Source organism: Pimephales promelas, chromosome 3, assembly GCF_988280905.1.
Source record: "Pimephales promelas chromosome 3, fPimPro1.hap1.1, whole genome shotgun sequence".
In the NCBI taxonomy this organism is placed as follows: Eukaryota; Metazoa; Chordata; class Actinopteri; order Cypriniformes; family Leuciscidae; genus Pimephales; species Pimephales promelas.
Window position 1 is genome coordinate 9,673,708 of NC_142771.1, and position 24,614 is coordinate 9,698,321.

A 24,614-nucleotide genomic window follows, 5' to 3' on the forward strand; every position below is an offset into this window, starting at 1 on the left:
CACTCGCTTAGTTTACAATGGGGTACTAATTCGCAAGATATTTTTACCTGCTTTTTTTTTTTTTTAATCTTTGTTGATTTTAGTTTGTTACGTCAAGTTCACACTACGTTAACTTATATTAACAGATACAACTTCTGACCTATAGCAAATGTTGAGATTATAACATTAATAAAGATTAATAGTATTGTTAATTGTTTTGTTTTGTGTGTTAACGTTAAAAAAAATCATATGGTAAAGTTTTTTACAATCACAGTAGATTAGATGCATTCATATCTTTCCACACTGATAAAAAAATTATTGAGTGCTACAGAAAAAAAAAACCAAGTGTAATTTCTACGTGAAAAGTTTTAAATTCTAGAATTAATTAAGTGAGGTTCCATCTATATACAATATTAAATGCACTGTAAAATTTTATTGTGTATTAATAAATATTGTTTTAGTGGACTCGGTTAAAATGAGTTCAGAGTACTCGCATCTATTGAATTAATGCAATCGCTTTCCTCAAATAAAATAAGTTGGCTTAACTTGTTGGGTTTTACAGTAAAAAAACAAAGTAAATTCTATATTAGTACTCAACTCAATTAAGTTGAGCTTAGCCTTGTAGAAATTAAAGCGTAAATGTCGACGATATAGAACTAACTAAAACCTTATTAACTTTTCTGATACTGATGTTCCCATCATGCATTGGGCCATGAATAACGAAAACGGTTGTTTTTTGTTTTCCAGCTGTTTTTACACTGTTGTATCATTGCTTTTGATAATAGGTTTTGTATCTTGCTGTTTTATGACATTTGGAGTTAATTTTCTACTCAAACTGACATTCATACTCAAAAGCGATCTATCGAATGTTACCATCATTGTGTATTGTGTTGGGGTAAGTGCTGCATTACCTCTATTATACAGATTTGGATTCTACATGATATCTATTGTATTATTTACCAAAGAAAACAATCACTCTAAAAGCATGGTTTGATTCAATGTTATAATTTGAGTAAAAAGTTCATTTTGTTGCATTTAATTAACTTGGTTAAGTAGATTTGACTTAATTCTATCTTTGTGAAATAAAAAAAGACTTAAATATAATTAAGTATTATTTACGTAATTACTTCATGAATGTTAAGTTCAATAGTAAGTAGATTTTACTTGATGATAACAGGTAAGCTGTACAGAGCAGTAGCAGTAAAGTTTACTTTATTTCAGTGCATACAGTGAGCTAAATTAAACTGAAATATTTGGACGAATAACAGATTAATCTCCCAGCTGTTAACTTGTCCATATGGGTTTCATTAGTCTTAGTGTGTCTGTTTCAAAAACAACTTTACAGAAATTCATAATGTTAATATGTAGGCTAGTTAAGTCTTAAAAGCCACATTGAGCAGTTTAGAGCTTGCCCATAGTAAAATTAACCATGGCTTAAAAATAGTGCCAAAAAACATGGTTATTGTAGTTAAACCATGGTAAACAAATTAACCCTGGTTTTGCAGCACTAACCATGGCATGTTGGTTCGCCGACATCAATCCACCCCAAAAAATATTTTTATTCATTTTCGTTTTAAGGGTGGAGGCTAGCCTATATAAACCAACAACCGAAAGAGATTTTTTTTAAAAACTTTTTAAACGCGAATATTTTGCTAAAGTATTGTTGAAACCAGTAGAAACTAGTTCGTTTTGCACTGATTTTTAAGGTTCATGAAATCTGTATTCAGTTGTCCTGTGATGCGACTGTTTAAAATGGGATGCTGATGTTTTTTAGGCTACTTTACTCTTCTCTCTCTCTCTCTCTGGTAAAACTTGTGCGTTTAAAAAATACATACAAAAAGTACAATTTGGCACAGTTTATTTAGTCTAGGCCTACTAACGTGATGTTAATTGTTTCAGCACTCTATACCAGTGTATAGAAACTGGTACTGTGTATTCATGTCTGCAGGAGCTGATTATCTATTCCGCAATATTTAATGACTTATTAATGAATGGCATTATGAACCGGTGCTGCGGTTTCGATGACGTCACGGGGAGCGAGCGAGGGTCAGTGGACGGACGGAGCGCATCGCGGAACAACATCATGCGGGGTTTCACGACCTGAGAGCAGCAGATGAGCGGAATACACTGAATAACGTGAGTGTGATTGTTTTTTTTACTCCAGGAGATCTTTAATGAAATGAAATCACATCGTAGAAACATCCGCACGCGACGCAGCGCTCGCGCATCATCATCATCAGACGGATCGCGAACATCAGTAGCGCTCGATCTCGTTTCTGTCAATAAAAAGGAAAAAATTACTCAATTGTAAAGTCGCTGATCTCTGATATAAGTTAATCATCTGTGTATCAGTGATGAGATCTTCTTGAACACAGCAATGAGCTGAACTAATGTGCTTTAACGAACAGGTTTTTTGGCTCAAACTGAAGAAGGCCTGCTCCTTTATACATGATAAGATCATAAGATCTGTTGATGTCAACCTGACATTTTTTTTTTATGCGTAAAGATTTATATTACAAAAATAATCTTTGACATTGCCACGTTTTTGGACGTATCATGGTATAGATCATTCAGCGAAGCACTGCAGTAAGCTATTACTAATGCCTTTTTTATTGTTTTGATTTATGTAATTTCGGATGCTATTTAATTTATTTCCAGTAGCATAACTCTTATTAATAAAGTAACTATTCCAAATAAATTACAATCAGTTAAAAAAAAACAAAAAACGATTAGATAATGTTGCCTACACTGAAAGAGTTTGATTCACATCTTTTCATAAAGCTTATTGTTAGTTTGTGCTAATAATGGATGAATCTCATGATGTTTTCTGTAGGAGAAGAAACATGAGCTCAGATGCGATCAGTGTTTCGGTCCGTTGTGTGCTGCTGCTGTCTCCCGACCCGGTTGACATGGCAACACTGACACTACTTCCTGGAAGACACACACACAGTGTTCAGATGATGTCATTGATGCTTTATCATCACTACAGGAAGATCATCTCAAGTTTATTATTAAATCAAAGAATATCATTATGGTTCCAAGTGAAAGATCTATATTGCTTTAGGAGAGTGTTTTAGAGTCCCAGTATGCTGTCGTGTGAAGCTGTCGTGTGAACCTCTGTTCTGTCCATGATTGGGTTGCTTTGTGGTCATTTGTTGTTATACGCCTTATTCACAGCAGCACCATCTTTGTTTTTTTAGTGAGAATGAAAGCGAGGCTGTGAGGGATAGACATGCATCTCTTCAATGGGCTGTACTGTTATTTAATGTGTTTTCGGACTGTTCTGCTCATGAAACACTGGAAAAACATCTTTCCAAGAAATTTCACTTGACAAAAAACTCCCGACAATGTAAGTTGTGGAAAATTGTGAGTAATCTAGCAGCTTTATTCAGCTTTTTACAGCGGATGCCATTGGAGACACGGTAAGTCTATCCCTCACAGCCTCACTTTCATACCTGTCATGGCGCTGCTCTGAATAAGGTCTATTAGCACTGACTCCACCCCTTGGTGTTTGCCGTGTTCTTATTGGCTCTTGTCTGCAGATGGCTCAGCTGTGGAGGAGGGGCGTGTCTCTATCAAACGGCTCTCTGGTTGTCATGGCGCCAGGGCCCGGGGTGGTTACGGTGGCCCCTGAGGGTCACAACCAGTCGTGGGAAACCCCAGTGGTCGCCGTGGAGACGCCCATCTTCCTCATGACCGCCACCGCTCAGACCATATCTGGGATCTTCACCTGGACGGCGCTGATGCTCACCTGCCAACAGGTCACACACACACACACACACACACACACTATCCTGCACATCATTACTGCACAGAGAGAGAGAGAGAGAGAGTATATTAATCATAGAAATTCAAGTATGTCATTTAATTTATATATATATATATATATATATATATATATATAATAGAGAAATACATGTTCTTTATATCAAATATAAATACATTCTTACAATAATATGTTGATACAGCACATTTATACCTATAATGTGTATATGTTATTACAATCACTATATAAATATTACATATTTTTCTTTGTATTATATATTGAGTAATACTAATATAAAAATAAAACCACACTGAAAAAAATATTTTCAAGATATTTCCACAACATATTTTCTTTTGTCCAATCAACTTTATAATAATTTATTTAGTTGAGATAACTTATTATTTTGAGTTTCTGATGGTTAAATTAATCTCCTTCATTGTATTAACTCACCTTTTCCAGTTCAATCAACTTAACATTTTAAGGCAACCAGGTTACTTACTTTTTTAAGTGAAACCAACAATATTTTTTTTTACAGTGCAATATTTCATGTGTATTGCTTAATTCTTCTCTTTTAATTAATATGCAACACGTGTTATAACTAGGATAGATTATTAATGTTGTGTAACTGATGATCTATTTACTGTAACGTTAACATTACATCTGGTGTATACAAGGTTGGAACATAATGTTGGAAACTCCTGACATAAACGAGGATGATGATGAGGAGGAGGAGGAGGAGGAGCAGTTGCTCTGGCAACAGGTGGCATGACATCAGAGAGTAGAGGTGGTTGCATAGCAACTGCAGATTCAGAACGCACACTGTGTGTGTGTGATTAAAAGTATCCCCTGCTCCACTTAACCCCCCCCCCCCCCCCCCGACACACACACACACACACACACAAACAGGCGTTTATCATTCAGTCACACGTGTTTAACTCGCATATGAAACTCTTCTATCTGTATTTCTGCTCAGTTTAAATGTGTTCATTGATGTAGCATCCCTATGTGATACACTTAATAAAGAATGAAAATCTGATAATAAATGTATAATAAATGTCATAATGTGTGTGTGTCTCAGATCTACATGCACCTGCGTTACTATAACACTCCTAACGAGCAGCGGCACATCGTGCGCATCCTCTTCATCGTGCCGATCTACGCCTTCGACTCGTGGCTCAGTCTGCTGTTCTTCACCAACGAGGAGTACTACGTGTACTTCGACACCGTCCGGGACTGCTACGAAGGTGTGTGTGTGTGTGTGAGGCCTTTAAACGGCTACTCTGAAGAGAAGAGAGCGAGACTCGAGCTGAATATGACACTGTTATCTTCTGTACGGCTGCTTTACAGATGAAATGCTATTTGTTGCTATATGTTGCATAATTGATGAGATTTGCAACATTAACACTTATTATTAAGCTGCTAAGCTGCTGTATTTTATAAAGCGCTATACACTCAAAACATTAAGCATTTTTTCAAGATTTAAAATGATAGTATAAAATGCATCAAATTGAATAATCATTACATATTTTGATTGAATAATCATCATTACATATTTTAATTGAATAATGCTTACAAATTTAAAATGAAAAATGGTATAATCCTTACTTGAATAATTGAATAACCTTACATATTTTACTTGAATGATTCTTACATAATTGAATAATTGAAAAATCCTTACATATTTTAATTTAATAGTCCTTACATCATTTAATTGAATAATTGAATAATCCTTGCATATTTTATTGAATGATCCTTACATAATTCAATAAATGAATAATCCTTACATATTTTAATTTGATAATCCTTACTTCATGTAATAATTGAATAACCTTACATATTTTAATTTAATAATTCTTACATAATTGAATAATTGAAAAACCTTACATATTTTAATTTAATAATCCTTACATAATTGAATAATCTTACATATTTTAATTAAATAATCCTTACATAATTAAATAATTGAATAATCCTTACATATTTTAATTGGATGATACTTACATAATTAAATGGTTGAATACTCCTTACAAATTTTAATTGAATAACCTTATATATTTTAATTTAATAATCCTTACATAATTTAATAATCTTACATATTTTAATTTAATTATCCTTACATAATTAAATGATTGAATAATCCTTACATATTTAATTGGATGATACTTGCATAATTAAATGGTTGAATACTCCTTACAAATTTTGATTGAATAATTGAATAATCTTACATATTTTTATTAAATACTAAAGGAATAATTTTACACAAGTATTGATGGATTTTTACTATTAATTGAAATGCTTATATCTTTAAAAAGGCTTAATTTTTTAAGCATAAAATAATTTTAAAAATTGTATTTTTCAAGCCATCATTCAGGGTTTTCTTACGTATTTTAATTATAATACTAATACTGCAATACTACGTAATTATTTTGTTAAGAAATATTTGCATGTATACTGTATATATGTTTAGACATAATTTACATTAATATATATATATATATATATTAATATTTATATATTATTAACACATTTTTCTTAAATATATACATGCATGTGCGTGAATTTTTATATACAAAATAATTACACACACACATATATTATGTAAACACAAACTTTTATTTTGGATGTGATTAATCACAATTAATCGTTGCACAGTCCTAGTACTAACAGTAGTAAGTATGGATATATATGATAATTTCAGGTCTATTTCTATAAACAGCTTCAGCGTTATCAGGATGTGTGTGTGATATTGAGCTGATAAGTGTTGAGATCATGTCTATATGCTCAGCACACACACCTACAGCACACTTGATTTGTCTTTCATTGCTCAGTTATGCTTTGGTTAATAACTAGCTTTGAGCAGCTTCGATGACAAATATATGAGTTTATATTGAGTTTTGTGATCGAGACTTTAGGGATCTTTGGCCAATCAGAGCACAGTCTCAGTCCGCTCTCTGTTTTCTGTGCTGATTCTGTGTGTGTGTGTGTGTTTTCTGCAGCGTTCGTGATCTATAACTTCTTGAGTTTGTGTTATGAGTATTTGGGCGGCGAGAGCGCCATCATGGCCGAGATCAGAGGAAAACCCATCCAGTGAGTTCAGCCATTCTCTCTATGTGTGTGTGTGTCTGTCAGATGATAAATCAGCGGTTTCTCTAGTGTGTGTGTGTGTGTGTGTGTGTGTGTTCAGGTCCAGCTGTGTTTATGGCACTTGTTGTCTATGGGGCAGGACTTACTCTATCGGCTTCCTGCGCTTCTGCAAACAGGTATCACACACACACACACACACACACACACACACACACACACACACATTGTTTGTCAATCATAAATAATAGAGCTGCACAATTCTGAAGAAAATGAAAACGGGTTTTTGTTTTAAATATAGAGATCATGAATCTCTCACGATTCTGAATGGACTAAAAATGTAGCATTTAATAAACTAGAGATTCTGACCTCATGTTTTCTCGCTGGATTAATCAGCATCTCTTGTATGATAAAATCTTTATTCGCATCAAGTTATTTTCAAAATCTCTCTTTTAAATACTTGTGCCACGTTTAGAAATCTGTTTTGAAAATCTGAAAAAAAAAATCTTTATATTTAATTTAATTTCACTCTAAATATGCATATGCTAATAAATGTACAAATGAAAAAGAATATTTGGGCACATAAACCCATTTTCAAGTTTTCAAGCATTTTCCATAATAACGAGAGCGACGATTTTCGAAATAGGCTATTAAATATCATGAAATTACTAGGGCTGTGCAAAAGTTAATAGCGATTAATCGCATCCAAAATAAAAGTCTGTGTTTACATAATATATTTGTGTGTGCTGTATATAATTATTTTGCATATATAAATACCTATGCATGCATGTATATATTTAAGAATTATTTGTGCTTAAATTCTGTATATATTTATAAATACATAATCTATATTCTATAAATATAAATATTTGATATATGAATAACACATTTTCTTAAATATATACATGCATGTGTGTGTATTTATATATATCAAATAATTATATACAGCACACACAAATATATTATGTAAACACAGACTTTTATTTTGGATACGATTAATCGCAATTAATTTTTGCACAGCCCTAGAAATTACCTGAGGTTTCATGAAGCATTTCCCATTTTATGGATTTCTTGACAAACTGACCTTGATTTGGCATCAAATTATTAAAAATTAATTTTCAAACCCTTTGGGGTTGTTCTTTTCAGAGTCACACTCGGGGTGTTCGGGTCCAAATGGACCCAAAGGGCGGGATTCATATTTAAAAAAAAAAAAAAAAAAATCATGATTTTTTTTTTACTCGTTTTTTTTATAATATTTTTTCTTTTCTTTTTTGGTGTTTTGAGAAAATTTCAAAAATAAAAAAAATTATAATTAGTACTTATGCAATAATTATGACAAATTTCCCCCCCATTGAACATAATAGAAAATATATATATATATAAAAAAATATATATATATTTTTTTTAAAGCTGCATTTCATTTTAGAGTCAAGCCTAGGCCTCATAAAAGCAATTTTTGAAATGAGATGGATGTCATCTGGTGGAAAAACTGAGCATTTTAAAAAGGCAAAACACATGTATAATCTGAATTTTTGGTGTTTGTGTATAAAAGTGTGTGTGTGTCTGGATGTGTCTGTTTTGCACTCTTGATGTTTTATAGATTCACCCCTTCACTGTTGTGTGCTTTTTTTCAAGATCGTGGCTGATTTGGAGATTGTACGCACAAAAAAAACTCAGTATTTTCACATTTTTGCCATTCATTTTTTATTTCCCATTCATTTTTTCATGCGGGTCCATTTGGACCCCAACACCCCAAGTGTGACTATTTTTCTTACAACCACTTAGACTATTCACATCCTGTCCCCAATTTTTTGGGGTGTTCAAATAGCAAATACCAACAAAGTCACCAAATTTTGGACCATTCCGAAGAAGCTGTGATTTTTAAAAATTTATTTAAATTCTTCGGGTCCATTTGGGCCGAACAACCCCCAAAAAAAGTTATTTATTTTTTGATTTATTTACATGTGTACAAAAGCCTGATTTTAATCAGGCCTTTTACCTTTATGACCTTAAGAAAAGGAATATTTTCAAATGGCAAGTTGAGAAGATGACATGACAGAAGTCAGTGTGTTTTGAACACTTGTGTGTGTGTGTGTGTGTGTGTTTCAGGCGACGCTGCAGTTCTGTGTGGTGAAGCCGCTGATGGCCGTGTTCACAGTGATCCTGCAGGCCTTCGGGAAATACAGAGATGGAGACTTCAAGTGTGTGCTTCAGCTCAGTCATCACACACACACACACACACACACACACATGAATGAGTGTTGTATTAAATCCTCTGTCTGTGTCCAGCGCGGCCAGCGGTTACTTGTACGTGACGATCGTCTACAACGTGTCGGTCAGTCTCTCTCTCTACGCTCTGTTCCTCTTCTACTTCGCCACTCGAGAGCTTCTGGAGCCGTACGGCCCCATGCTGAAGTTCCTCATGGTCAAATCCGTCGTCTTCCTCTCCTTCTGGCAGGGTGAGTGAGTCTTCATCATCATCATCATCATCACAGTATCAAAAATCGTATTGACCACAAACTTTTGAACGGTATTGTGTATTCACAGCTGGTCAAACACACAAGCGTTCACATAGCATTGAGTGTAGTTTTTCAAAGGGAACAAGAGTTCAAGTGTTGTTGTTTTATTTTTTAATATAAATCTTCAACGTTGGAGAAAAGTTTAAAGATTCTGCAATTTTGTCAGGATCTTTTGATGATTTCCTCAGTCAATCCGGATGAATTCTCTGCTGAATTCTCTGAATTCACTTTTCATCTATTACTTTAGAAAAATGATTTAAAACTACACTGTAAAAAAATATTGTTGGTTTAACTTAAAAAAGTAAGTAACCTGGTTTCCTTAAAATTTTAAGTTGATTGAACTGGAAAAAGTGAGTTAATACAATGGAGATTAATTTAATCATCAGAAACTCAAAATAATAAGTTATCTCAACTAAATAAATAATTTAAGTTGATTTGACAAAAGAAAAAATGTTATGATAACAAATCTGGAAAAAAAAAATTTACAGTGTATCTACTGTACATTTTCAGTCCCATCATTACGAAGCACTGAATGTATAATAAAGCACAATAATAATCTCTTAAATTTAAATGTTAAGACAAAATGTTGTGTAAAAAATTGCACGTTTTGTAAATATTTTTTACAATCAATTTGTACGCAACTTAATAAAAATATACCATTTTAAAATAAGGAAACGATGCACATTTTAAAGAACATGTTAATCCAGCAATAGTATTTTTTAATAGATAATTAAAGAATATTTTCTCCTTGTGTGAATTAGGGATGCTGCTGTTATTGCTATATGATATTTAACTAAATATTTGTAAATATTATTGAATATAATTCTAATATAAATATCTCAAATTAAAACAAAATATACAGTTGTTTTTGACATGCATTATTTTTTACAATCAACTATTTATACATTTTAAAAAGAAAAAGGATGTTAAAACAAAATGAAAGATTCAAAAACAATATTTGTTATATGAAAGTGTATGATTTTGTGTGATGTAGGGATGCTGTTGGCGATTCTGGAGAAGTGCGGCGCCATTCCTCGCATCAACTCTCCTGATGTCACAGTGGGGGAGGGCACTGTTGCCGCCGGTTACCAGAACTTCATCATCTGCATCGAGATGTTTTTCGCCGCTCTGGCGCTCAGACACGCGTTCACGTACAAGGTCTACATGGACAAGAGACTCGATATACAGGGTAACAAACCCCACAGCACTGAGCAGCCAATCACTAAGCAGCCAATCACTGAGTAGCCAATCTCTGAGCAACCAATCACTGAGCAGCCAATCATTGAGCAGCCAATCACTGAACACCCAACCAATGAGCAGCCAATCAATGAGTAGCCAATCACTGAACATTCAATCACTGAACAGCCTATCAATGAACAGCCAATCACTGAGTAGAGTGTTAAATACAGGAGTGAATGAACGTTGTGTGATATGATCACTCTAACCACATTTATATGATCAGAAACACACATTTGTAGAGACACATTTGATGTAGTTTTCATGGTTAGTTTAGACTCGATTTGATTCTGATACATTTGAGTTACATTCTCTCAGATAAAACATGATTTATTTCACCATGGCATTAAGATTTAGCACATTTGTAAAGCTGAAATACCTCTATGTTTCTGAACTGATCTCTATCATCCTTCACTCCTGTGTTTGTTTCCTCTTCTTCCTCATCTGTGTTGTGTCTCTCTCAGGTTGTGTTCCTGTCTATGGCCAGTATGGTAAGTTTAATGTGTACTTTAGCTTCTGTGTGTTTTTATTTAGTTCATTTCATTCATAATTCACTTTTAATAGGTGTGCTGTATGTCTATAGAGGAAAACTTTCGTTTCATTTAAGCAGTTTCATTAATTTTTTTTTTTCATACATTTTGTGATGTGTGATCTCATGTTGTTCATCTTTGCACTGCCGAGAATGTTAAATACTGATGAACTCATTTGTTCATTTGCAGATTAAATGTTCAATAGTGTAAGAGTCTAAAAGTAGTAAAACATGTTCAATTTTACAATAAACTTACCAAAAAATTTGTAATATGTGGTTTTACATAGCATCTTTTTTAGACTCAAAGTTCACATTCTGTATAAAAAAAAATATATATATGAAGAGTTCAGATGCAAAAGCCTCTAAATGCCATTTGAAATTTTCTTCTTTAATGATGATTTTTGTCAAACTTGTATATTTAAGTTCAGTAATTTCACTTAAATAACAATTAATAGGTAATTATCATTGCCATTTTAGTGAAATCACTGAACTTAAATATACAAGCTTGACATAAATCATCATTAAAGAAGAAAATTGCATTTAGAGGCTTTTGCATCTGAACTCTTCATATATATATATATATATATATATATATATATTTGACCAAATAATGAGTGAAATTAGTAAATGTTGTAGCTGACATAATTGACTTTTCATGCTCCGCACTTGGAACTAAACTCAAGGGCTTTGCATTGTGGGATACACAGTTTACATTCACATCTATTAATTTACCAGATGCTTTTATCCAAAGTGACTTAAAACAAGGAACACAAGCAAAGCTTCTGCCATTCTTCACAATAGAACAGTCTAGAACATGGAACGTTCCATTCCGTCATTCTTCAAACATTATTAGAAAGTTACTTTTAAATGTTCTCCGGACATTACGAAACAAGTAGATACATTTAAAATATGTTAAATAAAATATATCAGGGGAAAAAAATCATATAAATGATGTTTTTTTGTGAATGTTTTGAAGAAACATTATATTAATGTCACTGTAAGAACGTTTGTTCATAACAGTGCAGGAGTGTATTATATACTGCAGACGAGTAGCATGATCAAGTGTTATCTGATTTGTTTCTCTGTGTGTCAGGTCGCTGTGCTCCCATGAGCATCTCCAGCAGTCTGAAGGAGACCATGAACCCAGGAGACATGTTGCAGGACGCCATCCATAACTTCTCTCCGGCGTATCAGCAGTACACACAGCAGAGCCGAGGAGAACCAGTGAGACGCTCCGACAGCTGCAGTAACGAGAAAACACTTCTGCTCAGCTCAGACGACGAGTTCTGAGAGACACACACTACATGAGGACCAGCTGCATCACAAAACCAGTCATAAGTCGGTAAAAGCCAATAATACATTGTATGGGTCAAAATGATAGATTTTTCTTCTATGCCTAAAATCATTACGATATTAATGGGACAATGTGTAGTTTAAGTATTTTATTATCTAAAATCTAAAAGAATTGTATTCATAATATGTCCTCAATCTTACACATTGTCCCTTTAAGTAATGATGTTCCATGAAGATATGTTGTAAATTTCCTACTGTGAATATACGTATATATAAAAATGTATTTTGCGAGTGAATGCAGCACAATTGTGAACATGAATGGACAACTTTAAAGGGATAGTTCACTTTGAAATTAATTTTTGGTGTGTTTTAGCTTACCTCAAGGGCATCCAAGATGTAGGTGTCTTTGTTTCCGCAGTATTTATGTTTTTAGGTCAAACCGTTCTTGTCTGACAGTCATATAATGGAGGTCTATGGTCACCACCTCAAAGAGCATGCACAGAGAAGTCCAGATTAAACGTGATTTAATGACTCGTAAATGTAAGTACACGTTGATGGCCTAAGACACGAAACGAGCGGTTTGTGTGAGAAAACGAACATTATTTATATTGTTTTTACCTCTTGTTACCAGTCATTTAATCATGTTTAATTTGGACTTCTTTGAGGTGGTGACCAAAGAACAGTTTGACCTAAAAAGTACTGTGGAAGCAAAGACTACATCTTGGATGCCCTTGAGGTAAGCTAAAACAAACCAACAATTCATTTCAAAGTGAACTATCCCTTTAAAGGCGATTTCCTCAATGTTAACAATTTTTTTTTTTGTAGACTTTCAAATAGTTGTAGCTATCTTGGCCAAATATTGACCCTTGTCTTATGACTGGTTTTGTGGTCCAGGGTCACATATTGTAAAAATGCATACGGATGTATTCAAATTCTAATCGAATTTTCTAAATGAAATGTACACGATTAATAATCATGTTGCGGATCAGACAAAGATTGAGAGAACTCTCACTACATCCGGACAGACTGATGATTATCTATCATAATACACGCAAACACTCTTCTCGGCACTTTCTACATGTGTATTTCAGGGTATCGTGAAGGTTTGTTGGCATCTTGAAGTATCTAGATTATAAACTGCTGCATAATAAACCACAGGAGCAAGTAGCTGATGATGGAAACGCCTTAAACATGTGACATGTGTGCGCTGGACTGGCATCTTTACCTTAGTAAATACCTGCAGTTTTGAATGAAGCAGTTTAGTTTTTGTTTTCACATCATTTTCACTCTGTTTTCTTTCTTTCTTCCTTTCTTTCTTTCTTTCTTTCTCTCTCAAATGGATGTAAAGATGATTGAGAGAAACGCAGAATAAACCTCAGATGTTTGAAAGCACTGAGTTCTGATTTACTGATCTCAATTTACAGTTTGGTTTTCTTCTAATAATTGTCCTCTTTAATTCTATTATCCATCATAACTAAGAAATACACATTATACATCTTTGAAAACTATTAAATTAATCGAAATATGCAGTGTGAAGTCTGAGAAGGAAGAATGTCCTACAATTAAAGTTAAGTTTAAATCATCTCAATTAAGTCAAGATTTCACCTCTTCTAACACACTCACCTGTATAAACTCATCATCATATAACTTGCACTTCACCTGAGATTGTTTTAATTCTCTGTTTTATTAACGATTTTTTTCTCTTTAACGACTGAGGTAATTGTCATTAATCTGTACATGAACCCTTTAGGTGCATTTCTGAGAAACATACATATAAGAAAACAAAACAAAAGTATGTACATTTGATATTTTAATAAAATGTTTTAATCTTAGTTCATTTCAACATTTATCATTACATTATTAAAATCAAAAGTCATATTTTTTATGATTAATGGACGGACCTGAGCTGCAACAATGAATTGTTTTTCCAGATCCGGAGGCAGAGCCAGTGCCCGTTTTATGGGACGTAAACACTAGGGCTGGGTATTGAGACAAATTTCACAATTCGATTCGATTTCGATTCGCAAGCTTTATTATGCATATGTAATGGTGTATATATTTAGCAAAATGCTCCTCTCTAGAGTTATTTTTTCTAGATGACGAGTTTATGTGGGTTTTCTGAGGTAAATATGACGATACATGACATTGATTACAAGCTGTTTAACTGACGTCTTTCCACGGTTGAAACTCTGATTGAGCGAATCAATGTGGCATGATACGGATTTGGATACGCTGTACTCTATCTTTTAACACACTTTCAGATGCTCATTCATGTTTATTTCGCGCTGTGACTGGTATTATCAACCCGAAAGTAAGATCAGTCAGTGCTGCTGCTTCTCTTGAGCTGCGCGGCTGCGCCAGAGCGATCTCACGCCACAGCGCCAAAACGTCATTTATGTTTTTGAATTTCTAAAGAAAATGGACGTAATTTGAAATTTGAGACTTTGTTTCATATCAATAGTAACAAAGGACAAAGATTATTGCGATTTCTTTGGATGCGCGCAGCCGCGATACAATGTCCCATTCATTCAAATGAAACAGGATGACTAATCGATTTTTGATATTTAAGAATCGATATCGGTTCGTAAAAATGAGAATCGATTAATATAGAGAAATCGATATTTATTACCCAGCCCTAGTAAACACCATTGACCATTCTGTTTCATCAAGCACTGCCGATGGTCTTGCAGAGTTCATAAGAAACAATTGCAGCTCAATGCTATCCTACGCTATCTCACGACCAATTCGTACGAATTCGACGAATGATTAAAAAGTGTCTAATTCGTACTAATTTGTACGACCTCACTCGTATGAATTCGTACGATTTGTCTAAACCCATGTGATGGGTAGGTTTAGGGGCGGGGTAAGGGGTAGGTCATTCGTACGAATTCATACGAATTGGCCAATTTGTAAAATATGTACGATTTAGCAAAAATTCGTACGAGTGAGGTCGTATGTATTGTTAGAAATTAGCCACTTTTTAATCATTCGTCGAATTTGTATGATTTGGTGGTGGTCCTCGTCCAGTAAGCTGAGCGGTATCGATATAACTGATACTGATATTGCCCTCATTTAGCCAGATCTCCATTTTGAAGGTTGGGGAGTGATCGTATACTGTGGTTGAATTAAATTGAATTAAAAATAATCAAATAAGGACTAAGGCATGGTCCTGTTGCTTCAGTCTTATTGAAAATATTGAATATTGAAATATTGCTACATTCCAATTAGAAACTCGCTCAGTCAATAAGCTATTGCTGACAGTTATATGAAGTAAAGCACTACAAATATTCAGTGATATGATGTACTGATGAAGAAATGATTTAGAGACACAAAATCACCTTGACGCCACTGAATTGGGTCTCTTAAAAATAACTTTATTTCATTTTGTTGAAATTAAACAAATTTTGTTTTCAGACCAAAATAATCATTGAACTAAAACAAATGTTGTAGATGATGTACATAATCATGTCATGTACATTCAAAGCACGTTGTTCAGCACATAAGACTTTGTTTTGGTCTTGGATGGCTTCTTGAATAGAGCACAGTTCAGGTCACTTCTTGTGCCGGTGCTTTTCAAAGTGAACACAGTCTCACACCAGAGATCTTGCTGATCTCTTCTTGTCTTGACCGCAGTGACTTTAAACTTCTCATATGGAGGAATCAGCACCTCTTTCTCACGAGGAAGCTTAGAATATTTTGTCAGATCAGCACCTTCACAAGTGTTGATTTCAAAACAAGATACATTTCCAAAACGTGTTATGTCACGACTCAAAGAGGAGGAAGCAAATGAGCCGAATCGAACCTCTTTGTTCAGAACATTCTTGGTAAATTCAACATTTGTACGACGATATGTTAACATGCATTGATTTTGTGTTTTCGTCAGAATCCGTATCGCTTCTGTCAATAGAAAGTAAAGTGAATACCATTTGTAGTTGCCGTGTTTGTACTGGTTTTTATCACGACGAGTGTCACGATTGAAGTGCTCGTATACAAGACTATCACTGTACACAAAAATGGCAATTTCATGATTCTTTGTCAAATTATTATTTTTGCTCTTGGGAAACTCTACCCCTTTTCCCCAAGCCGTTTTAAAACCAGGTGAATTTTTGAGTTCATTATTTAGAAGTTTTGTCTTCACCAGATTCGCCATTTTATCTCTACAACCGGCATATTGATCATCAACTGAATCCGGTGCCATATCCAATGGAAATATCTGTCCTGCAGTAGCGCTGCTATCCTGCAGAAACGTGAATCATAATGATCACATCATCAGTATTCATGTCTGTAATATTAATACTAGAACACGAGCGTACCTGTCCTAGAGCAGCTAAAATGAGAAGAAGAGCTTCAATGATCAGCAGCATCTTGATTCAGTCAAATCCCTCAGATGATCAGGTAGATCTAGTGAAGAACAGATGATGAAAGACAACCAGAAACACAATAGCATCTCAATAAATAAATATATGACTGGAAATACAATGTACAAGAATATAGATTAGGCACAATTAACCCCAACTTCTTACACAATACAGGTTTAAATTACTATTAACGTTTGTTTTGTTGACAGCAGATTTTGAAACAATCACTTAAACCTGTGATTATTATTACACTGATGGAACTACAGACTTACCTGAAAGTACTTTTGTGTCTGATTCTGAATTAGCTTTTTGTTATTTTTTTCAAGAGCAGCGTCAAGTGAAGATTAGAAAAGCCTTTCGCTCTCAGCCAGAAGACAATGACTCTTCAGACTAAGAGATGAGGAAGGTGCCTTTTTTATAATACCGAAAATGTGTGTGGGTTGTGAAGAGTAGGAGTTTCACATTGGTCAAACTCTTTGAGTTCCTGTCTGTCCAAGATGATTGCCTTTTTTTTTTTTTACCCTGATCTTCTGGTGAATTTTTATGAAATTGTTAATTGAAACATACCTTCCCACTTTCAAATATAACTAAGTCTACACTGTAAAAAATATTTTCAAGATTTGTTATCACAACATATTTTCTTTTGTCAAATCAACTTTATAATAATTTATTTAGTTGAGATAACTTATTATTTTGAGTTTCTGATGGTTAAATTAATCTCCTTCATTGCATTAACTCACTCTTTCCAGTTCAATCAACTTAAAATTTTAAGGCAACCCAGGCTACTTACTTTTTTTAAGTGAAACCAACAATATTTTTTTACAGTGTAGTAGTCACAACATTTTTTCTTTTGTCAAATCAACTTAAATAATTTATTTAGTTCAGATTGAGTTTCTGATGGTTAAATTAATCTCCTTCATTGTATTAACTCACTTTTTCCAGTTCAATCAACGTAAAATTTTAAGGCAACCAGGTTACTTACTTTTTTAAGTTAAACCATCAATATTTTTTTACAGTGTAAAAAACAACAACATATTTGTTAACTCATTAATCAACTCATATGAAGCTTCAATGATCAGTAGCATCTTGATTCAGTCAAATCCCTAGTCGACTGTAAAAAAAAAATATTGTTGGTTTAACTTAAAAAAGATAAGTAACCTGGGTTGCCTTCAAATTTTAAGTTGATTGAACTGGAAAAAGTGAGTTAATATGATGAAGGAGATTGCTTGAACATATCAACTGTGCAACAGTTCATGTGAATAGTTTAACTCTCCATAATGCAACACCTGTGAAAGTCTGGTGTGTGAGTGTGGTTAACAAGGGAAACTCGTTCCTGTCATGTCAGAGTCAGCAGAAAGCAGGGTTGACAACAGATTATCATCATTGAAATGTGCATGTTTTTCTGCAGATTCCTGCTTTACTTTAATCCCTCGCCATGGCAAAAAGAGAAAGAGGGATTGGATTTGAGAAAGATGGATAAATTCCATGTAGAAGAATTCTTTAACTGCTATTAATACAACATTTGTTGCTACATACCTTTAAGAGCACTTCTGAATATTCATCCAGGTCAAAACGTTTAAATTGTTGTTTGATATTGCTGTAGTTTAAAGTCAGTATTCATTCCTTACAGATAACGCATTAAGAAACACACATCTGCATATTTAAACTGAATCACATAACTTTTTTCACTTTAACTCTGACACCACTCTCATGAAAACCCCATTTTAAGTGTCATTACCACAGAGAAACAAAACCACAAAAGTTTGGTTATCATCACACAATGAAAACCTACTGCTGGTGCTGTGTCTTTTCTTCTTAGTGTAAGACTTAAATGTAGCACATTATATTAAAAAAGATTAATCCTGATGTTTCATTTGAATATTTCACTGTTAATTCATCAGTATATTGTGTTAAAGTGGATGTTGTTGGAGGGACTTTTATTATGACGGGGGTACAGAGAGAGGAGAGCGGAAGTAAAAAGAGAGTTAATAAAAAGTGAGAAAAGAGCTCGTCTGTGTCCGAGATATCTTTATATTAAAGCCCCGAAAACACCCACAATCAAATATTACATTAGCATGCAATCATGGCGACTGACAACTTGAATTAAAATAAAATCAAAACAGTTTACCCTGTTTCTGTTATTATTCAGCACTATTATGAAAATTCACAACTATCGTTCTGATTAATTCACAACAGGAGATGCAACATCTATCTCTGTAGTTGCTGCAAGCAGTTATACACTTCAGATATATATTACCATTAAAACATCCTGCAAGTTCCATAACTTAAAACATCCTCCTCATTAAACATCAAAGCATGTATTTAATCAAGCTCCCAAAAACGGCTCATTATAATATTGCGGGATCTGTGACGTCACACGGGCAAATACATTTGCAAATGACTGCCTCCAGAGCAAGGCATCGACGAATAGTTTAACAGCATCACATCACAGGATAACACAGTCTCATCCCAAGACGTCATATAACTGACCAAACGTCAACATCCGCCTTAAACGTCGGTTAGATGACGATCCTGGGGCGTCATCCAACTGACGCTTTACCGATAACGTCGGTTACGTGACGGGGTAGGGTTAGGATTCGATAACGTCATCTAACCGACGTTAAAGGGTACCCTAAAACGACGGATGTTGACGTGTAAAGCGTCAGTTGTATGACGTCTTGGGATGAGACTGCTCTGCACAGGACGCTCACTGGCGTTCAGACATTTAACGGCTGACGTTACACTGGATGTGTGTCGCGGCAAAAGATTTAAAGATTTAAGAAGGATCGCAACATCAGATAGTCTGCCTTCCCGCTGAAAGGCAGCATGGATACCATGGTCTAGATTTTGGCCTCATTTAGGGAACCAATCACAGAACGGGGAGGGAGCAGCAAGACGATGACGACATCTATGCGACACACCGAAGCAGTTTGTTTATTTCTTTGGATTCAACATGGCAGCAGACGCGAAGCTACCTTTTGATGCAGCCTTGAATATTGTTTTAAGTAGTATAGAATGCAAGTTTATTTTGAAAATAGAGCCGCTTTTGGCGTTAAACTTCGCGAGACCCCATTGTACGGTGGCCGAGAGAGCTCACCGCGCTGCAACCTGATGAAGACGCATGCAAATACAAAAAAACGTGTGCAGATGTAAAAACGCATGCAAATACAAAAAAAAACATCCGCAAATTAAGAAAAACATGTTCATCAGTTCCATACAACATGTGTTAACAATATGTTCAATGTCATCACAATACAAATGAGAAAAGAACAATGATCTGAAAACTAAACTAAACTAAATAAAAAAAGATCTAGAAGAACATGAAGGCAAGATCCCAGACAGCAAACTGACATTGAATCAACGTGGAAACGACGTCTCTCGTGACATTGAAACAACGTTGATTTTGCTCATCGAATTAACGTTGAACCAACGTCAGACGCGGCATTCTTCAAAGCTAAATGAAAATCGAAAATTGGTTTGCTTTCATAACGTTGAAACAACGCGTCGATTTCAAGTTGATTTTATGTTAGTTTTGAAAGAATGACGCGTCTGACGTTGGTTCAACGTTAATTCGATGAGCAAAACAATGTCAGATCAACGTTGTTTCGATGTCATATTTCCACGTTGATTCAATGTCAGTTTGCTATCTGGGATATTAATCTATACATCAGTTACACTATACTAGATACTAGATACTTCTGTGGGAATTACTAATTATTCGGATCCGTATTATAAAGTGAAGATCATTGGAACTAACTAGTAATTACTCAAGTGTTACTAAAGACATTTTCTAAAAGTATACTAAAGTTCACCAAAAATCTCAAACGTTTGCACAAATCATGACTAGATCATGTAGTAACACTTGAGTAATTACTAGTTAGTTCCAATGATCTTCACTTTATAATACGGATCCAAATAATTAGTAATTCCCGCAGAAGTATCTAGTAACACTTTCATCTGTGAGCTATTACTTACTAATTCGTTAATACGAATTTCTTTTAGTTAATAGTAGTGACTAGATTGTTAATAAACTTTTTCAGTAATTCTCTGGCAAGTATTAAAAAAATAGTAGTCATTGATTACTTAATAGTGAACTACCACTTTCATCTGTGCGCTATTACTTACTAGTTCGTTAATCAGAGTTTCTTGTTAGTTAATAATAGTTACTAGATTGTTAATATTGTGTTACTCATTAGTTCTTGTGTAGTTATTCATTAACGAAGGAACCGTATTCTCAAGTGTTACCGGATGCGGTTGTAGCAGACCGGCAGTAAGTTGCATTACATTGTAGTTATCCACTTTACATACTTAGAATTAGAAAAGTGCAATGTTTTATTTAATGTCACCATTCTTGGTCGAGTTACACCACTCGTGTAACTGGGAAAACGTGGAGGTGTTTGGTCGCTTCTCTGCTTGGATCCTATTGAATGAACTGGGCTAAGTTAAGTGCTATCGAAGTGTCTTACGCCCCAAAGCGATTAAGTGCTCGCACTAAGATGAGAGAGGTATATTAACTCGTCTTAGTGAAGGGAAAAAAACGGTGGAGTATCCCTTTAACCCTAAACTCACCTGAAAACACTGTCTCTTTTTAACAGGTTCTGTCTGTTTCTTTTCATTGTTTTTCAGGAGCAACTACAAGAGGAGATCAGAAAAGTCATTGACAAGCAGACAACAACAACTAACGTGTGTGTGTGTGATGCATCTGTCATCTAAATGGTTTAGATCACCTGATTGTCACTTGTGGCCTGTGGTTTCATGCACTATAGAGAGAAAATAATCATGAAGCATGAAGCCTTCTGATAATTCCACCCTTGTGAAGACCTGTGGTTTCATGCAAGACAAACGCCGAGTTTTTCTCTGCTTAAGATGTGTCATTGTCTTGCATATATTTCACAAGCTTATTTTTTAATTCATTTAAATTAATTAAATTTTCACCCATTGAATATACAGTAATAATTCCATTTCAACAAATTATATTTTGTTGAAATAAATGATTTTGAACTGAAATTAAGTTTTTGACTGAATGTAAAGGGATGAAGACTTAAGAGGAGACTCATAATTTCACCGGTTTTAGCAGCTATTGCTCATTTCATAAAGCGTCATGGACATGGTGTTAGTAATGACAAACACATCAAAATAACCACAAAAACTCCAACATCACTAAAGTAAAAAAAAAACAAACAAAAAAAAAAACTTAAATTTAAATAATAAACAAAAAATTCAAAATTAGTTGAAACCAATTAAATTCAACAAGAAGCAAAAACTTTTTAGTGTATTAAATTATTGAAAATATTGCTGCAAGCTGCATTGCACATAGAAAGTCTTTCAGTTAATATGTTATTGCTGACAGTTATATAAAAAGCATTACAAATATATTAGTAATGTGATGCAAAAAGATGCACTTATAAATGGAGAAATGAATCAGAGACACATTAAATCTCTTTGAGGCAACTTAAAAATAACTTTATTTCATTTAGTTGAAATTATGTTCATTGTGTTTTCTGACAAAGTATTAATGAACTAAACAATAGCGATCTTGGAGCTGATGTACATGGTAAAGCCCTTTGTTCAGAACTTTCAGTATGATTAGTAATTCAATTCAATTCACATTTATTTGTATCGTGCTTTTTTCACAACGCACGTCATTTCAGAGCAGCTTTACAGAAAATGCATGAGTCCACATTGGAATTTTGAGTGAACTTTTAGGTAACTCTCTAAGTTATGTGATTCAGAAATGAAAATATACAAAATCACACTTAGTTAAATATGTATTAATTTAAACAATGTAATAATTAAAGAAAGATGATGATGATATTGAGCTCATTGAAGTAATGAATACTTGTTTTTTTTTTTTTTTTTAACAAATGATTATGACATTTAGAATATTAGTACTTTTTTATGGTTTATTAAATGCCACTGCACAGTTCAGGCCACTTCTTGTCCCGGTGCTTTTCAAAGTGAACACAGTTTCACACCAGAGATCTTTCTGAACTCTTCTTGTCTTGACAGCAGTGACTTTAAACTTCTCATAAGGAGGAATCAGCACCTCTTTCTCATGACGAAGCTTAGAATATTTTGTCAGAGCAGCACCTTCACAAGTTTTGATTACAAAACAAGATACATTTCCAAAAAACCGTGTTCTGTCACGACTCAAAGAGGAAGAAGAAAACGAGCCGAAACGAACCTCTTTGCCCAGAACTTTCTTGTTAAATTCAACATTTGTACCACGATAAGTTGAATAGCATCCTTTTTGTGTTTTCTTCAGAATCTGTATCGCGTCTGTTAACAAAAAGTGAAGTGAATACCATTCGAATGTTTTGTTTTTGTACTTTTTCTTGTCATCACGAACAGCGTCATTGAAATGCTTATATAGCTTTAAAATGGAGCTTGTGTACACATAAATAGCAATTGAGTGATTCTTTGTCAAGTTATCCCCTGGTGGCTTGTATTTCTTTTCAGCATCTTTCCAAGCTATTGTAAATTCGGATTCAGAGTCAGACCTTTCGTCCTCCAGATATTTTGTCTTCACCAGATTCGCCATTTTATCTCTACAACCGACATATTGATCATCAACTGAATTCGGTGCCATATCCAATGGAAATATCTGTCCTGCAGCAGCGCTGTTATCCTGCCGCAACAGAAGTCATAATGATCAGTATATTCACATCTGTAATATTCAGACTAGAACACAAGCTTACCTGTCCTAGAGCAGCTAAAATGAGAAGAAGAGCTTCAATGATCAGCAGCATCTTGATTCAGTCAAATCCCTCAGATGATCTAGTAGATCTAGTGAAGAACAGACGATGAAAGACAAAAGCGTTTCACTAAATCCGTTACTCCAATGCCAAAATGTCACCTAAAATTACCTGTGGTCTATTTTCTGGGAGCTCAATGAAGAGAGGAAAAGATCAGAAAAGTCAGTCCCTCAGCCAACAGACGACAACTGTTTAAACCAAGAGATGGTGGCTTTTTTATACAGCTAAAAATATCTGAACAACTGTGCAACAGTTCATGTGAATAGTTTAACTCTCCATAATGCAACACCTGTGAAAGTCTGGTGTGTGTGTGTGGTTAACAAGGGCAAACTAGTTCCTGTCATGTCAGTGCCAGCAGAAAGCAGGGTTGACAACAGATTATCATCATGGAAATGTGCATCATTCAGTTCATTCATATTAAGAACAACGCTAAATAATGTTTTTTTTTTTTTTTTTTTTTTTTAAGATACATCTACCGAATACAGTGAATAGTGAATACAGCAGCAATTACGGAGACAAACACATGACATGCACCCTGGTTGTGAATAATTTAGAATATTAATTGAATGTTCATAACAGAAACAAGGTAAACTGCGTTGATATCAGGCTATATTTAGCTTTAAAAATGCACTTCCCATAATGCTTTGCGCTGTAAAAAAATATCGTTGGTTTAACTTCAAAAATGAAGTAACCTGTTTGCCTTTAAATTTTAAGTTCATGGAAATGGAAAATTGAGTTAATACAATGATTTAATCATCAGAAACTCAAAATATTATGTTATATGAACTACATACATGATTTAAGTTGATTTGACAAAAGAAAAAATGTTGTGATTACAAATAATGAAAATATTTTTTACAGTGTGTGAGGAATGGGGCAGGGAACTAAAAATGTGATTCAATATGTGCACAGCAGAAACAATTGAATCCCTGTTTAATACTGCTCAAAACTTCAGCAAACAGTTTTATTTTAATTCAAGTTGTTGTAGTCATAATTGCATGCTAAGAAGAAGACATGACACCTCCTCCAGTAGGTTTTGATATGACAATAAGCAAACTTTTGTGGTTTTCTTTCTGTGCACTGTGACACAGACATGAG

At 34.3% G+C, this 24,614-nt stretch overlaps 3 protein-coding genes across 3 annotated transcripts; 1 reads left to right on the forward strand and 2 right to left on the reverse strand.

Moving 5' to 3' along the window:
* The first annotated feature begins 1,924 nt into the window (after window positions 1–1,924).
* Window positions 1,925–13,795, forward strand: tmem184bb.1 (transmembrane protein 184Bb, duplicate 1). The gene is made up of 10 exons (XM_039687613.2): window positions 1,925–2,115; window positions 3,522–3,740; window positions 4,824–4,989; window positions 6,742–6,832; window positions 6,930–7,005; window positions 8,936–9,027; window positions 9,116–9,285; window positions 10,340–10,534; window positions 11,046–11,072; window positions 12,204–13,795. Exons 2-10 carry the CDS (start codon window positions 3,522–3,524, stop codon window positions 12,398–12,400), a joined length of 1,233 nt encoding a protein of 410 aa, XP_039543547.2. The 5' UTR covers window positions 1,925–2,115; the 3' UTR covers window positions 12,401–13,795.
* Window positions 13,796–15,770: 1,975 nt separating this feature from the next.
* LOC120490198 (NAD(P)(+)--arginine ADP-ribosyltransferase 2) lies at window positions 15,771–17,137 on the reverse strand. The gene is made up of 3 exons (XM_039687629.2): window positions 17,034–17,137; window positions 16,717–16,804; window positions 15,771–16,640 (listed from the first exon to the last, which is right to left on the reverse strand). The coding sequence occupies exons 2-3, from the start codon at window positions 16,765–16,767 to the stop codon at window positions 15,882–15,884; spliced, it is 810 nt and encodes a 269-aa protein (XP_039543563.1). The 5' UTR covers window positions 16,768–16,804; window positions 17,034–17,137; the 3' UTR covers window positions 15,771–15,881.
* A 5,074-nt stretch (window positions 17,138–22,211) lies between these two features.
* On the reverse strand, window positions 22,212–23,787 carry LOC120490200 (NAD(P)(+)--arginine ADP-ribosyltransferase 2). Its single transcript, XM_039687635.2, has 3 exons — window positions 23,628–23,787; window positions 23,460–23,547; window positions 22,212–23,389 (listed from the first exon to the last, which is right to left on the reverse strand). The coding sequence occupies exons 2-3, from the start codon at window positions 23,508–23,510 to the stop codon at window positions 22,658–22,660; spliced, it is 783 nt and encodes a 260-aa protein (XP_039543569.2). The 5' UTR covers window positions 23,511–23,547; window positions 23,628–23,787; the 3' UTR covers window positions 22,212–22,657.
* Between the last annotated feature and the right edge of the window lie 827 nt (window positions 23,788–24,614).